We start from the raw sequence: 17,580 nt of genomic DNA on the forward strand, positions 1-17,580 counted from the left end.
GTTCAGTTTAAAAAATTAATTATGTCCCTTACACAGCCGTACTTCATATAGTCTGCTTAAATTAGCCAAGCAAAGTATCATTCCTGATCCAAAAAAAAGATTAGAGGAGACATTATCTGATGATCATGTATTACATTCAATAGAAGAGTTTGGTTCATGCCCTCATCTACTAACGCCAACACGAGAAAGTTGTGTATGTACAATGTTTCTCGTGGCTCATTATGCTTACCCTATAATTTGAGTAGGGAAAGGACAACCTGGGCAGTTGACGACAGACTATTTGCCAAATTATTGAGGTCATACATAGATGGTGTTATGGTACCCCTTGAGGGCGAATTTACCAATGGATATTTCATGAAGGAATACATGGATGTTTATGAATTAGCAATGAAGACTCCTTGCACTGAGGATGCTGTAGAGAAATGTGAAGACATGGTAACCTATGGTAACTCTCGCTCCAATGAACCCAAAGTAATTATGATGAAATTAATTCTTTCGACATTGACCCACCAAGGTCCAAGTGAGTTCATTGAAACCAATTCCTGCATTTATCTGCCCATTATACGATCTTAATGCTGTAAGTAAGTAGGCAAATAATATCAGTGACAAACTGGGTTGTATGCTTTTCCATGCTAAATACCGAACTTAGACATAATTCTAAACATACTTACCTCCTACTAACGGAAGGCAAACTAATATTTCATTGAGGTTAGATTCTAAAGCACCGTGCTATATTTGAGAACATGCATCCATAAATTCATTAGGTTTCTGACTATCAGTGGCCATAATTCTCTTCATGAATAAAATGAAACAATACTGCATTAAAGGCATATATTATAGTCCGGATATTAAATGCTGTATTTGTATAGACACTGTAGTATGTCATCCAAATGAACAACATCTGACATTCCCATTCATTATAGAGATTACAGAAAGTATAAATGTTTATAATAGAACAGGAATTTCGAAGAGCTTTCCCCTCCTTGACGATGATACTGTACGGGTCGTCATAACATTGACAATTTTAACTCATTTTCCCAAAAATGATAAAGGCTTTAATACGATAGCAATTAGATTGAAATTTAATACCTTTCACGAAATTATTTTTAAGAGTGATCCAAAAAATACTTAGGCTATTTTGTGGTTCACACATTTAATTATTTTGAACAATTAAAAAAAATAAAACACTTTATGGGCTACGCCCATTACCTGCAAACCTTGAAGCACGAATTCACCTAAGTTAGCCTTCCGTTGCGATGACAATGCCTTTGCACACCCTAAATATTTAGGTTAAAGGTTTCCTTAGGTCCCACAAATTTTATAATATTTGAACACATAAAAACCGTGCAAGGTTTCTTAAAGCCAAAAACCACTAATTTCCCACCTCCGAAATAAATGACAGAAGCTCGACGCCTTTCTGTCTGCTCTTGTTTCTTGTGATATCCGTCATGCATTGAAGTGGATGACTGGTGCTAAGATGGCTGACGTTAAGGATTGCACTGGGGACCTGCAAAATATAACAGGTATTGTGACTGGATTTTTAGCCCTGCTTATTTTTATGTAGTATTACTTGATATAGTAACCGATCATGTATGTATATACCGTAGGTCATTGTATTTCAAGTTTCGGAATCCCGTTGGAATGTGTAATTACCTATGGCCTACAATCTTTGATCGGTGTGGGTATATTATCTTGATTCAATTTGCTTCTACTTTGTGTTCTTGGTAGATAGGGTTCTTCATAAGCATAGAATTGTCACAGTTCCATCCAATTTTCTACTTCTTACTGTTGTAAGTGGTCACAATAGCGTTTTTGTTCTAGGAAATGTACTTTGTGTGATCAGCGATGCCAACCTTGTGTGTGCTAAAGATTTGTTTCTTCTTTGTGTGTGTTAATAGTGTTATTACAGAAAATTTACATTTAAGTATGCGACATGTGGATAGTGATTGATTTATAGGTTGCAATGTGTATCTCTTCAGTGCTGGATGCCCAGAACTACTGAACTGTGACATGGGAGTAGAAGGTTTTGCATTGCCCAGTTTTCTAATTTATCATTTTAAGTCCTCAATTAGTTATTACATAGCGTATTTGTGCGCCGTATCTTGGTTGGCTACTTGTATTGGATTATTTATGATATACTCTTAATTGTATTGTGTTTAGTGTTTTGGTCATGCTGACCACATTATAATGGATAGAGGTGTTGACAAAAGTATTTACTTTTGAGACTTAAGTATTGGCCGTGAACATTTAACATAGTGAACGATTGCCGTAATTTTTGTGCAAAAAGATATGTTATGAAGTTTTCTTGTATTATGCTCGATCCAATTTCACAGTGTCTAAACGAATCGTGGAGCGTGGTGGTACTCTTTTGGAGCCAAAGTCGAGATGTGAAGAGATAATTTTTTTGTTTTTCGTTGATTTTACTTCTATCGGAATTCATTGGCTAAACTGTCTTCACTAATTTATCCGTAGTCTACAAATTTATTTTCATGCCTGTGTCTTCTTTAACCGAATATCCAGCTGGCAATAGTGACCTGATTTTTAATGATTGCACCCATATGAATGTTTCTTTAAAAAATCCTTGTTAACGAAAATCTGTCTCCTGTTTGGACTAGATTGTAAGTTGCATTAGACACGTAATAAGTTCGGAGGAATATTTATTATTATTATTTTGATTTGATCAATGTATTCAATGTGCACAATATATAAAAAGTTATTATATTCGTCACGATTGCCTGATTTCATTGGCGGGATACGAACTGATGTAAATTTTGGCCTTATAATGCCAAGGCCAAGGATATTTGATATTTATTGTATGAGTACGTTGAAATTAATGCCTGTACTTTACCATGTTTGTGATCCTCGATGTGTGTATGTCTTTTACGAATGCTTCATATTATGTGGACTGTGGTTCACAATATCACTGAAAATATTTTTGTGTTTATGCCCCCACCGTTGCGTTGAAGCAAGGGAATTGAGATTGATGATTCAAGTAGTTCTGACTTCTATTGGGTGAATATAATTCCTAAGGAGTGTGTTAGCCATTTATTTGCTGTTTCCCACGTTTTTTTTTTTAACAATTTAAAGAAGTTTTTGGTGGTGTGATATGTGTGATTAAATTGTAATCTTTCAATGATAGGCTCAATTGGAAGAGGGTTCTAGTGATCAGGGTAAAATAGTTAACGTCAATTCCGATAGAAATCAATTAGTGTTTTGAAGGAGCAATTTGCAGTTTCACGTCATTCATTGGAGTGCTCTTGTGCGTAGCCAAGGTTACGGGATTCAACGGAGCGCGATTGCGTCTAAATACCAGTTCGGAAGTGTGTGTGCCCTCGCCGGCAAGTTCGCTGGAAGCAGCGAGAACGCTTAATTGGATCGAGGCACGAGCTTATGCGAAATAAAGCCGGTTTAACTTCGTGAAATTTCGACTGACATGAAATAACTGAACTGCGGCTTCTCCCAAGTAATACTACAGTTACTACGTTGCGAATTTGTTTTCTTTTTCAACTCCTTTTCAAGCGCCTGGGGTTTCGTATCGTCACCTCATTGATTGTTATCTTTTAATTCTCAAGATAAGGTGAGATAAATGCTGTAATGCACGCTGAAAGCTCTCCGAGTTTTAAATAGCTTGTTGCATAACGTAGATATCACAAAATGCCTTGATTACATCGACAGTTGGTATAATTGGTGAGAAACTCAGTCCACGTACTGACATTGACGTGATAAGAATTAGTCTACATTCTGCCTTAAGCTCCTAACGTCGAATCAAGTGAAGAATGGTTAGGGGTAGCAGTAAGATGTTACGAAATGTAATCAACGAAATAATAAAACTGTCTCCCGATGAAGTAGCTTCAAAGAATCGGTAATTTTTTGTGTTTCAGTTTGTCTCGCTCTTTTATTTAGCTCATTTACCATGTTTTAAAAAATTGGTCTTGAGACGAATCGAAAGACATCCCTCACTGTCTGGGAATTTGTGAAAGCTGCGATTTGATTCATTCCAATGTCATCTCGAATTTAAAATAACGTAGGAACGCCGGCGATGTGGAAAAATCATTTGAATCCCATCCAAGCTTATCAATGATGCTCATTGCAAGTGTGCAAAGTTTCGAGAGAGCCATTGATATTCATTTCTGGCACATGGATGAAGTTAGAACTGTGTGAAGCTAACTTAGTTTGGTGTGATGTTAGAGGAAGCTATCCTGGTGCCTTAGGACGCATCGTATAGGTATTGAGCGTTGGTTATGACCTGGTATAATAAATAAGGTTGTTTCCCTCAGTCAAAAATACGTCCGGCACAGCTTTTCTAAATCGCTAGAGTACCAAACCATGCTTTTCGGCTATTGATGATGCTTTATTTTTATTCAGATTTCTTTAATGGTATTTCTTGATTGACTGTACAATATGCAACCCATTAGTAAGTTAACGCTCAGTAAAAAAGTCGACAGTGAACTTTAACTGTCGCCAATTCGCTTATTGGACGGAGCACTACGAAAGAAATATGCCCGGAGTAAAAATCCAAGAGATTACGAGTCAAAGCTGGCCTAAAGTCGAAATATTTTGGCTGACGCAGAATTTATAATTTTTGCTTAGTTTGTCGTGTCCTTCAGTGTTATGTACAGTTATTTTGAAATTTTTTTATTCAATATTATTATTATTTATAGTAACTGTACTTTTTGCTCCTTGTGGTTATCTGATACGATGGACCACTGTGTGTACAAATCGAAGATATTGACACTTACTCTGGAACGATTGTTTTCCTTTAGGGTTATTGACTTTAAAGCTATCATGGTACGATACAGATAGGTGCGTGCATTTAGGCTGAGAGCATAGAGATACTGCTTGGGAAAAACGAGAAATCTCACCGATATCACGATGCATTCGCATCACCTAACATATAATTTCCCCTAAACACCTAACAATATCCTGTACTCACCGCCATATGGTATCTGACACATCTTATTTCATGATAAATGATAAAAAATGGGCTATCAGCCAGTTTCCGAGTGCTAAAACCTGTCGGTTCTTTTCATTTACCATCACTTTCAACTACCTACTATGTCGGATTTTAGTGAATAGAAAGTTTTACTTCTCAAGTAATTGAAAATTTCATGTCTGTGTTAATTATACGTCTTTCGGCTTACGGTTCAGTTTCTCGTCCTTTAACTGTCATAAACGTATCCAATAAATATCGTGATTCACTAGGAAAGGTCTTGCTCTTGCCCAGTGCGTTATTCAAACAAAGGGCCCTTGTTTGAATAACTGATTGCGTCCCGTTGCTGTTCCATCGTTAATCTCGGGCAGTACTTAGAAGTTTCGCTACTTTGACGTTCATTGCTTGACGTCACGGTGAGTACGGAATTGGCTGAGGTCATCGTCTATCCTTGTCACATCCGTGGGTTACCCTTTTAGTGTCTACGCGATCCAAAATTAAGATTCTCACTGGACTACAAGGACGCAGTTGACATGCTGTTGGCATCATCTCCCTGCGGTGATGGTGGAATATTTTCTCTATTTTGATGGTTTTTGCTTTCTTTCTTCCGGTGGATATTGAAAGGGCTTCCCTTATTTCCTTTCTGTTGTCTGTTGGACCTTATCAGGGTATTTTTATTGCCTAAATTTCCTCTCTCATGACGTCTTTTTTATGATAGAGCTGATGAGCAATATTAACTGAAGAAACGTTCTGAATGAACTTAAAAATTTATTTCAATCATTGATGCATTTATTATTTTTAATTATAAATTTCACTCCAACTCGAGTCTTTCAAAATATCAAGGCCCGTAATTTTTTATGCAAAAAAATTTTTTTCTATGCCGTATTTTTAACGACGAGCCCTGAGTAGGAGAAATAAATTTATGTGTTAACGATTTAAAATTTTTTTAGATATGTCTTCATAATACTAAACAAATACCTACTCCGAAAATTTCGGCGCATTAAAAGCTAATTTTGCTCCATTTTGTGTTAAAAAATCGCGCAACATTAGCGAGCACCATTTTGTTAATTAAGGGTATCGTAACTCATTTCATAATCTCTGAAATTTAATCAAAATAAAGAAAAGATATCGCATATTGATGGTAACATAAATTATTTGTATGCATTATTCCAGTAGGGTCAGCAATTTCTGGATGATTTTCCCTTAATACAGTAAACACTTTCTTAGAAAGATTTGTCATGCTTGCATGCCTCTAATTAGACAGCAGCGCATTTACATGAAAATTGACATTCCATTCATTGAATGCCAACCGTTATTGAATATTGATGTTAAGTTTCCGGCAACCAGCATGAAAAAGTCTTTTTCTAGTTGTGTCTCCTCCTTTTCGATTTCAGTCCATTTTGCGACGTCTTTGTGAACGAGTTCAATCATAGTGAGTGCTAATTAGTAGGACGATTGAGTAGACGCATTGAGTAGAACGATTCACATTTGGAACTCAATTATAATGTTGTACATGACTCTCTATCGTCCTCTCGCTATTTGTCTGTAAAAACAATAGGGTGGTTTCCTATTTTTTTATTGCCTAAATCGAAAAATTATTACTCCTGGAGTACGAATTTCACGCTTTTAGATTTTTAAATGACGATATTTATTTTTCGCGATGAAATAAAAAGTGAAAATTTACCAGCGCGCGAATACGCGACGGCTAAGTATGAATGCTGGGAAAAGCACGTGTGACGTCATTCTGGTTCCCGCTGCCGCCGTGTGAGGTGATCTTGGGGCGAGGATATACGCGCCGCTGCGATGCAGGCTGCTAGCAGGTAGCGCTTGGCTTAAATAAGGATTATTTATACCCTATCAAACGAAGGAAACTTTCCGACCGTAGGCAATTTTAGTAAGTGATTATTAAGAGATGTTTCCCTGAGCTCTGTGCCTCAAGCATGCATTAGTAATCTCAGACGATGTAAAACTCCTATCTACTCATATAGAAACTAGGTCCCAGTGACGTCACGTGGAGTAGAATCGCACGGGCGCCAATCTGGCCTTTTTCAAATGAGGATAAAATTGACCATTGCCATTCGTCTAAACCGGTATTTCTAAAACCAAATAATTTGTATATTATGAATACACTAATGGTGGGTAACGAATCGCAATCAATGCCTTTCGTTTTCTTTGATGAAGGAAACTACCCTATTCATAAAAAAAAACTAATTTGTGAAAATGGATTAGTGGAAAGAGGTTGCTGAGATCTCACCCCATAAATCAAGACATTATTTTTCCTATCTGTTTCGCTTAATGCAGTGGTGGAAGTGTTCCTCTTACATTTTAAGCAATTGCAGTTCCGTATTTCGTTTTATTCCCCAAATTCCCGGAAAGTATTTTGGTTTACTGCGCTAGGGTCGGATGACTCCAGCTCGGGAAACTCCCTCTTTCCGATGCCCGTTTCTTTATCGTCTTCCGCGAAAGCGAATCCTCCCATCCGTCATAACGGCTCTTGTTATACTCTAAGAATTTTACTGCGGAGACTTTCGCCGTGCCGAAGCTACGCATGCTCTAACCCAGTGCAATCCAGGAAGTTCTTCGAGAAACGAACACAACAGAACAATTATTAGAGAGTTGTCGTAGCACAGGCATTGCTTTTACGCCGCGGCGGTATTTTCGAAGCTAAGTATTGTTTTTCCTCGGTTGCACCAATTGTGCATTGTTTCAGAAATTCGTGGTCGGAAGGGAAAGTTATAACTCTCCTTTTTCCTGTAAAGTGTGCTCTGGTTAAGAAATAGTTATGTATTACTCAAGGTTCACTCCAAAAAACGAATTTAACGTAAAAAAATTAAATTTCTGTAAAATTTTTATCATTTTGGACAAATTTGGCTTCGATCCACTGCTCTATTTCAGTTCAAATTTATAATTAAACCGATAGCGGTGTGGCATCTCTATTCAGTTATCAAGAGTAGCATTTTTATTTTTTTTATTTAGAAAATAGTCTGGATTGAAACTTCACCATTCTTTAATCATGAATGTCTTAAGCTCCCATCGTGAAGTCAGTCAAATCGTTAAAGATCAAGCGATGGAAAAACTTGCTCTGACATCGGACGATGGCAAGGAATCCTGTAGAGTTCAAAGGGTTTCACTTTGTCAGGAGCGAGTGAAATTGCTTCTGTCCCTTTCAGGAGCAGCAGCATGCAGCACTTTGTCTTCCAAGCTTTCTTAGTCCTTCGTAGGTCTCATGGATCTTGCTGCTCCGAAAAGGGACGGATGGATTTAATCCTTTCCTCGTCTTTTTATCGTATCAGAAGCCGAATATGCATGTTTTTATACAACAATTAGTTGAGAATTTCCCTACATTGTGCATTCGAATCTAATGTAAAAACCATTTCTAGATAAAATGGGTATCACGAGCTTATTATTCCGGGAATTGTGAAGATGGATAATATTTTAGTGATTTCATGGTTCCGTTTTTTAGCTATCAATGACGTATTGATCAAAATGCTTTGGATGAAAAGCTGTTACTCCAAATGTAATCTTAAACGAATTACATATTTTATTCGTAATCATTCGAAGTCAAGTCTTCCGTAGTCAAGTCTTAATTTAGAGTTCAAAGGGTTTCACTTTGTCAGGAGCGAGTGAAATTGCTTCTGTCCCTTTCAGAAGCAGCTGCATGCAGCACTTTGTCTTCCAAGCTTTCTTAGTCCTTCGTAGGTCTCATGGCTCTTGCTGCTCCGAAAAGGGACCAGTTCAGTGTGAAATTGAACTTCGATAGAGTAACACAGCCTTGAGGATGGAAGACACTTGTCTTCCGAAACGTCGGCTTACATAAGAGCTTTAACCTGGATGCAAACCCGAGAAATATTTGTCAGAAGTCTTAATTTCTTCGAAAGTGTTTCGCTACAGAATGTGATTTCAGAATTTGGTGTTATCGCAAGTGACCAAATTCATTTCCCATCCCTGCCTTATCTGTTAGTTGCATTATTTTCCAAGTGAGACGGCTTGTTTTTCGCGTGAGCGTGAGTAATTACTTAGCGAATGCTAATGATGGCAATGGAGTCGGATCTTTGCCCTCAGGCTGGTAGGAAAGCTCGTTGGTCGCCAGGACATTAGTCACGTTATTATAGATGCATCCTTTCCAAGTGTTGGCATGCGAAAATTCAGTTGGGTTGCCAGTGCCACGTCATACAAATGCTCTTATCATTGATTTAAAATATTTTTATCTTTCTTGGGTCGATTCAATTGGTCTTTAAAACGAAATAAATGTTGTCCTTTCGAATATTTCACTTTCAAGTTTTTGTTTTATTTATGGGAGTATATTTTATGTTTCTAACCTTAAAAAGCGTCTTATATCCAGTTTTCAAGGAACATTTTCTGATTGAATCCTTTTTATTTTATCGCCACACCCCCGAAGACAGCGCTATTTGCCCTTTACATCTGGGTTTTCAAACATTTTGCAGTTGAACGTTCACGAACATGCATGTCCTGGGGCAACCTATCCAGGCGGGACAAAAACCCGCGACCTTCTGTTTGGCAGGCTGGGACTTAACCCCTCCGCCACCGAGGCCTGTCATTAAGATATATTTACTAAATGGTAGACCTAAATTTAAACAATTTTCGTCGGTAACATCACGTAAATTCAAGGTGTGCTCTCCTAACCTCTGATGGAGCTGCATGTTTTTAGTGGTGTCTTGGATATGTGGCTGAAATTCTTGTGGTGTTACGTCATTGGTACTCAAGAGTTCTCTTATTTAAATTCAAGGTATTATTGTGAGCGTCCTCTCTTGGGAGTGCCTTTGTTCTCTTACACCGTAGGCCATAAAAATGCATCGATTAGATCTCTTCTCGTATTCTAAATTGTCTATTGAAACGCGTAAAATTTAAAATCAACTTAATTTAATTCAAATATTCCACACTGTACGCGTGAGTTGCACTTGATGATTTGATAATGTTCAGGTGGGATTGGTTTTGTAGTGATAACGTCTTGGTGTTATGCTCTTATATGTTATCAGTGATGGCGTAAGGAAACGACCTCGGAACTAGTCCGTTATAGACAGAACTATTATCTCTTTTGTCTTTCTCTGCGTTCACCTTCATAGTCTTCCCCTGATGGATTTATAAAATAAGGCTCCGTAAATAGTTCATTTTAGTCAAAACTGTTACCTATATTCCACCACTTGTGTAGTCAAAACAGTCATCCTTTCATGTTATCCCAGGTCTTACTACCAAGATGCCATGCCCAAAAACTGATGCTGACACGTGGGGGAATTTTGTGGCCTTTGAAATGCTCGCTAGCTTAGGGCCTAAGGAGTGTTCTAGATATATGTGTGTTAGCGGCATATTTCGGAAGGAGTTATCTTACTCGACCAGCCTTTTTTCAGTCCGGGGGGGAAAGGTGTCATTCGGGGAACATTCGTCAGCGTGCGTTTGTTTATTTTGGTCGCCTTCAAGAAAACCCCATGCCACGATCCCTGGCGCGTCGTTCATCTGCCCTTTGAGGAAAATCATGCCCTCAGAATAGCTTGTGATGTGCGGCATAAAAAGTATACTTGTCCATCATAATGCGATGTTTTCAATTCTCTTTCTTAGCCTAGACCTAAGTCAATAAAAAATACTTGGACGTCGAAGTTGTTGACCCACTGACAAACAGGAAAAATGACGAGCGTAGTGCTCGAGCGAATGCCGCATGTACTGTAGTCACTGCTCCGGCGCGAGTGCTCTTTCTTTTACAAACATTCCGATGTGTGCATTAATATCTAAACGCTCATAAAATAAGGCGGAATACCTTATTATCGATGCTCAGGCCATAAGCTAGCGATCATTTCAAGGACCACAAATTTCCCCCGCGTGTCACCTTGAGTTTTTGGGCATGGTATCTTGGTAGTTAAACCAGGGGCAACATGAACGGATGACTGCTTTGACGAAGGAAGAAAAGGATGTAGAAACGTAATGATAATAATAACAACTTTGCTGTAGAAGATGGCAATTTAAAAGAAGTCGACAATTGTCGTATTACATATACAGAGTATTCGGCCTTTTCTTAACTCCCCTGATTTATTTCCCCTCAAACTTCCCTTTAAGTTTATGTGTATTATTTATTTACTTTCTTTAATTTCCCGACTTTATATTCGCGTTCAGGCGGCGTTTGAGTTCACTAACGCAAAACATCTGAACGCTTGCTCATTATTTAGGCGTTCATGTTATTTAGTCCTATCTATCGCGTCAGACTTCGTTCTCAAAAACTGCGACAGATAGCGGTTTGCTATTCCTTCTGTAAGATGTTGAGATGTGTGAAATTAATTTAAGTGTGTTTGGTGGTGATGTTACGCTCTTAAATGCGGGGTCTTTCCTCCGATTTCTCAAATAATAAAATTTGGTAAAATAGCTCAATTTTTCCCATCGATCATCTATGTATTCAAGCAAGAAAAAAATGAGGGAGCGGATTCGTTTGGATACTTGTCGTATTTCGGTTAGGTGCGGTTCTTTGTAGGGGGTATACTTAAAATTGTCTCTCCCAATAATGTTGTAGTCGAGATTGGTCAGTAGTTATTAGTCAGCAGTTAATTAGCCTGATTAGCAAGCGAGGGAGAGGTCAAGGGATTTTAACGCTCTGACCCTTTCACCGCTGTAACAAAATTGAGTGAAATCTACGCATAAGGACACCTCTGATTTAAGGGAATTATCCAATATTTAGTATGAAGTTATCTTCGTGTTACCTCTGGGGAGGACCGTAGTCAAGTGGGAAGAGCAGTGAGCTTCTGACCGACGAGTCCTGGCTTCACTTACCCCGTGAAGCCTTCGAACATCTCCTCAGAACAGTCCTTTAAGTGGAAGGTGGCTGATGGAAAGGATATTACCTTCCTTTTCTGAATATGTGACATTCACCCGCATGTGGATTAGTCAGTGGTGAGCTCTACCATCACCCATCCATGCCAGCCTTCGGGTTGAATCTCAGAGTGAGTAGCGTAACCTTGAACTTATATGAATCTTTCATTTAATTCTCATAAATTTATGCTGTCAGTTGGAGAGAGGATTCATGGCATCCAACCATTACATTGATTTTTAGTGCTACATTTCAGTTTACCTTACATTAAGACGACGATAAATAATTAACCGTGTCGGATACATCGATGTCTGTGAATACCGCACATTCATGCATGCTTATATCAAACCACACTTCCGTATTAACTCAACCTGAGGGTTGTATAACAGGGCCATTGGGCTAACCTTGAACTTTTGGGAATTTTTCATTTAATTATCCTTAGTCGTTAATGTCCATTGGAGGGAGGTTTCATTGCATCGAAGCATCACATTATTGTATTTTAGTGCTAAATTTCAATGCAAGTAAGAGTAATAAGACGATAAATAATTAGCTGTGTCGGATACACCGATATGTCAATAAATACCGCACATTCATACCTTCTTATATCACACTACCCTTCCGTATCATGTGGGGCATCGTCTTCTGCGGTGGTATGTGTTTACTGCTTGAGGGGACGGGTGGGGGAGAAGGCGGCGGGCGTCTACCGTCGAGGTCTGGGCCAAGAAGCCGCGTGGATCCGGAAGGCGCAGGGGAATCCAAACACGAGGTTGACGGAAATAGCCGGCGGTGGCGCGCGGCAGAGAGGTCTTTCTCCCCTTGGCATCTTTAGGCGTCTTCCTCACTACACATGGGAGTTTCGGCTCATTTCCATGATTCGGTTCATGGAAGTGATTAGGTTATATTGAAGCCGCTCACAATGCACCCTAAAAGGGCAAATGATGATTCAGTGGAATCGGGTTGGTGTGGTGACTAGAGTGTTGGCTTCCCACCCCTCTGGGCTCGAGTTCAAATCCCGGTGGTGGTAGAGAATTTTCAGAGACTGCCCGATCCATGCTTGAATGTTGCGTGGGGGACATTTTAAGCGCAACATTCCGTCCGTCGGATGTGACGTTGAGCCGTGGTCCCTTTGGTGCCTTTCCTAAGAGCAGACTAATGCCGACGCCGGGGTTCTCTCCACTCCTTCTTCCATACGCTTCCCTCATCGCCCAAATGACCTTATCTGTCGGTCGCCTTCTCCGTGTACCATACCATACTATTCAGTGTTTTCTTAAATAATACAATCTCCGGCTGCACCTGGTGCAAATTATTTAGGTCTCACTTAAAAAATGTGCTACGTTTGTTTTTCACATTTTTAATAATACGCCAATATCATAGTTTCAGCATCTTTTGTTATCTTAAAGTTGATTTCGAAACCCGAAGATGGTACATTGTTGCGCATATTTTCGGAACTAATGCGGTTATCTCTTGCGGATGTAATGATCTTTCCTGTCTGATGAATCTTTAAGTCATTTATTTTCTGGATACAATGACTCTTCAATGATTCCAGTAACGTTGAAATTCGCGTTTGTTTTTTAATCCTCCGTGGCTTGTGAAGTATAATTTTTGACTCATGACACGGACGGACATTATTGGAATTAACATTGGCTATTTTGACAAAAAACTCCCACACATGCGTTTGCACAAATGCGCTTGTGACACGGTGCATTTTGGCGTTCATTCTCGCGTTCATACATTTAGATATTAACGCGTATTTTTTATGCATCATGTTACCAGGCCTTTGCAGGTGGTTCTCCAAAACCATAAAATTAATTTTTTTATCTTATTTTTACTTCGTTTAAAGTTTGAAATCGGACTCGACTATCTCTAAAAATGTATATCCTATAAAAGTTATTGTTTGGTTAAATACATAGGTTGAAGCAGTGTGGATAATCGTGAAAATGTGGCAGATTCTGATGATTAGTTTCATTTATGAGTGGCCAACCTATTAATTGTTGCCTATCATGCCCGTGAGTTGTACGTTTCGAGCGATTCATTCGTGAACGGCTCTCTCAGTCCAACTTCTCTCTCTCTCACCTCTCCTTCGCGTTCCATCTTTGCCACGCAGCCTTCCTTGTCTTTCCTTCTCGCCTCGGTGGGTCGGGCCGCCGGCCTGGGCTGAGGAGCTGCTGCTGCCGGCACGCTTGGCCCCTCGCCTTGCCCCAATTGCTGCTGCCCCCTTCCGTCTCCGGAGGAGGGGCGGGGTGGTCTCCCGATGTGCGGCCTGCGGTATTACGCCGCTTAGGAGGGTGCCAAATGTACTCGTGTATAGGTATTTCAGTTCGCGGGTGATACTCGAAGAGCTCGGCGAATAATAATTAATAATATGTTCCGGGAAACTTAATGCAATTTGCGCCGTTGGAGGAATTATCTGGCATTTTATTTTTTGTCGTTACCAAAAGTATTAAATGTTCATGCATTTAGTTGAACGAGGAATAATAAATAATATGTTCCTGAAAGCTTGGAAAAGTTACGCAATTTATGGAATTTTGTGGCATTTTTTTCGTTTCCAAAAGTTACAACTGTTCGTGCATTCAAACATTTTCCGTTTTTAGTAAGCCTGATTAGCCCCACCATTCGACTTAAAAACTCTCATCTGTTCATCCCATCTTATCAGGAAGTTAGTGTTCATTTAGTTCATTCGTTCATTTGGCTCCTTTCCTGCGTAATCTGCCAACCCTGTTCACGGATACCTATACCAGCTGTGCGGCAATTCGGTGACGACTCGTTAGAATGCATCCAGCGGCGGGTTCTGGCTCCGTTAGTGGTTGATCACGACGTCACGTTCTCTTTAAATCTGTTAAAGATGAGTTAAAACATACCTATTTCACGATTTATTTTTGCGTACTTGTGTCATTCAAATTGCTGAGCAGTGTTATAGATGCTAGGAAACTTGTTCGTGTAATGACGTCCATATTTGGTCATTTATTTTCTTCTGAGAGTAGACAAATTTGAAAGGATTGAAGAGGCTCATTGATTCTTCCGTAATCTCTGTGCTGATGAGTGCTCTTAGGGTTCGTGTGGATGTGTTTTCTCCCTCACTCGTAAAACCTGAGTAGGTGGTTGGGTTTTACAGTTGAACAGCTTAATTTACCTTTCGTGGGTGGGGGGTATGGATCAGATTGAATAGCACTCCGAACGGGGTAATAATGCACTAAAATTTGCTGTATAACATGAATGTATTTTAGAAAAACATCGTTACATACGAATTCGTGAATAGGGTGGTTTCCTATTATTATTTTATTGCCTAAATCGAAAGATTATTGCTCCTGGAGTACGCATTTCACGCTTTTAGATTTTTAAATGGCGGTATTTATTTTTCGCGATTAAATAAATAATGAAAAATTTCAAGCGCGCGAATACGCGACGGCTAAGTATGAATGCTGGGAAAAGCCCGTGTGACGTCATTTTGGTTCCCGCTGCCGCTGTGTGAGGTAATCTTGGGGCGAGGATATATGCGCCGCTGCGATGCAGGCTGCTAGCAGGTAGCGCTTGGCTTAAATAAGGATTATTTATACCCTATCAAACGAAGGAAACTTTCCGACCGTAGGCAATGTTAATAAGTGATTATTAAGAGATGTTTCCCTGAGCTCTGTGCCTCAAGCATGCATTAGTAATCTCAGACGATGTAATACTCCTATCTGCTCGTATAGAAACTAGGTCCCAGTGACGTCACGTGGAGTAGAATCGCATGGGCGCCAATCTGGCCTTTTTCAAATGAGGATAAAATTGACCATTGCCATTCGTCTAAACTGGGATTTGTAAAATCAAATAATTTGTATATTATGAATACACTAATGTTGGGTATCGAATCGCAGTCAATGCCTTTCGTTTTCTTTGATGAAGGAAACTACCCTATTATGCCACTAAACTAATAATTTGAAAGAATTAAAATGCCAAAGTAAAACTTAAAAAATTCAATTACATACTGTATTCTTAGGAATATATGGACCGGAAATTGCGCCACGTTCTTGAACCTCACGAGCCACTGTTTTTTTCTATACCATAAACATGATAGGTAGGTAAATGAAATAGCAATTTTACTGGCCCATGTCCTCAAATGAAAGGTCCTTTTTCCCGGTTTAGTGGAAAATTTCAGCCTTCTAGAAAATTGAATTTCACCTTCAGTCTCGTAGAAGATTTAAGATAGCCTCCATATCGGGGAAAAGAGGTTCTGTCCCTTTCACCCCATCTTGCTTACGCCACTGGGTTTAATAACTAAAATTTTAGGCCACCCTGAGCATTCGGTGGTATGCCATCCCAAAAGCTTGGAATCGTTTTGTCGGTGGGAGAGGTTTTTTTTCACGCTAATCCCGTTACTTGGGGGGCTATCTAGAGAATTGTTTAATTGCAGTAAACTACTCGGCGGAGTGGACGTTGGAGTGAACCCCTTGGCGCCTTCTCTCCAGACTTTTTACACTCCCAAAGTGTTTTTCTCTTGCCGCTCCTCCTTTCCTTTTTTGCTCTTTTTATCTCCCTTTTTTTTGGTAGTCCTCCCTGGACCACGATTAAATTTCATATGCTATCATTTAGAATCAGCCTCTGCTTTCGTTGGAAGCATCTTATCTCATAAGTCCATCCTTGATGGAAAAAAATAGTTTCCATCCCTTGGGTGCATGCAACATTTTCGGGAATTAAACAGATTTTTAAATGGCAGAATCCAACTTATTACACAACCTATCGCGTTTTTACTTTTACGTGGGTATGTTATTCAGCCGCGAAAGTTGCGGCTTCGCTGAAGCTTTCATTTATGCTAAGCTACGCGTTATTCCATTTTTATATAATGGTATTCAAATTAATTTTCACTTCCTATAAATGTATGGGCCGGGAGTCGAGCCACGATCTTGAACGTTACGAGCTTGTGTGCTTTCCTTAAGCTAAACAAGATTGATAGATGATTCAAAAAGCAATATTATTGATCGTGGATGGCATTGTGGTCTACTCACCCGTATGGAAAGACAGTGATTCTTTTCCCGGTGCTGCAGAATTTTTCAATCCTCTAATGATTTGAATGAAACCCTCCTCGAGGTAGACGTGAGATAGCTCCAACTATGCCCATTGAACACGTTGGTATGTAGTGTTGTTGCAAGGAGGACTGGGCGTTTATTTCACCGACTTCTCCTGTTATTAGCCTCATGTTTTGCTCTTTTAACTCTTTTGTAAGCGACTATTTGATACAGACTATTTTATAGACGTACCTAAACTAATTTTTGTGCTACTTCAAATTACTTTATTTAGTGAACTATGGCAAATATTGATGCAAAATTCACTATTTTTTCGTCACCCCTACCTGACTATTTTTAACCAAAGTTGTGAAAAAATCATGAAAAGTCTTATGTTAATGGTGGTCCTATGTAATGTATCCATTCGTGTTTTTGCGCGTTCTTTCGCTGTTGTTAGATTCAACTATCGTGAATGATTTCCAAGAAAGGTTCTTTTACGTAATTGAATTATCTTTGTCCGTGTTTTATTGTTGAAGTGTGCAATCTTCGGTTTTAATTCACCGTATGTTCTATTCTTATTTATTCCAGCAATGAGAATATTTAATCGGAGCCAGTAGCTTTCTTTACGAAACTGCATATGTTCTTGTTGTATAATTATTTTTAATTCAAGAGAATGGGCTTTTTTTTATAGGACAACACTTACTTGTTAGTTGAGAAGAATCTCCAATTTATAACATATGGTTTTCATGATAATTCGTATTTGTTTTGGATATTGGGCTATTGCGAACATTAACGTGCAATTTTCCAATTTATAAGACTCGGCTTCGAAGACAAGTTTCGACGTGAGTGAGTCATTTCCTTGA

General features: G+C 39.1%; 1 protein-coding gene across 1 annotated transcript in view; it reads left to right on the top strand.

Annotated features, from left to right (window-relative positions):
• Nucleotides 1-1,372: 1,372 nt before the first annotated feature.
• The window catches only part of LOC124166057 (MAP7 domain-containing protein 1-like), a 350,615-nt gene continuing 334,407 nt past the window's right edge, over nt 1,373-17,580 (top strand). Inside the window, exon 1 of the mRNA XM_046543666.1 lies at nt 1,373-1,523. Within this exon, the coding sequence (XP_046399622.1) occupies nt 1,463-1,523 (61 nt within the window). The 5' untranslated portion in view covers nt 1,373-1,462. The remainder of the gene's footprint in view (nt 1,524-17,580) is intronic.

This window comes from Ischnura elegans, chromosome 9 (genome assembly GCF_921293095.1).
Source record: "Ischnura elegans chromosome 9, ioIscEleg1.1, whole genome shotgun sequence".
In the NCBI taxonomy this organism is placed as follows: Eukaryota; Metazoa; Arthropoda; class Insecta; order Odonata; family Coenagrionidae; genus Ischnura; species Ischnura elegans.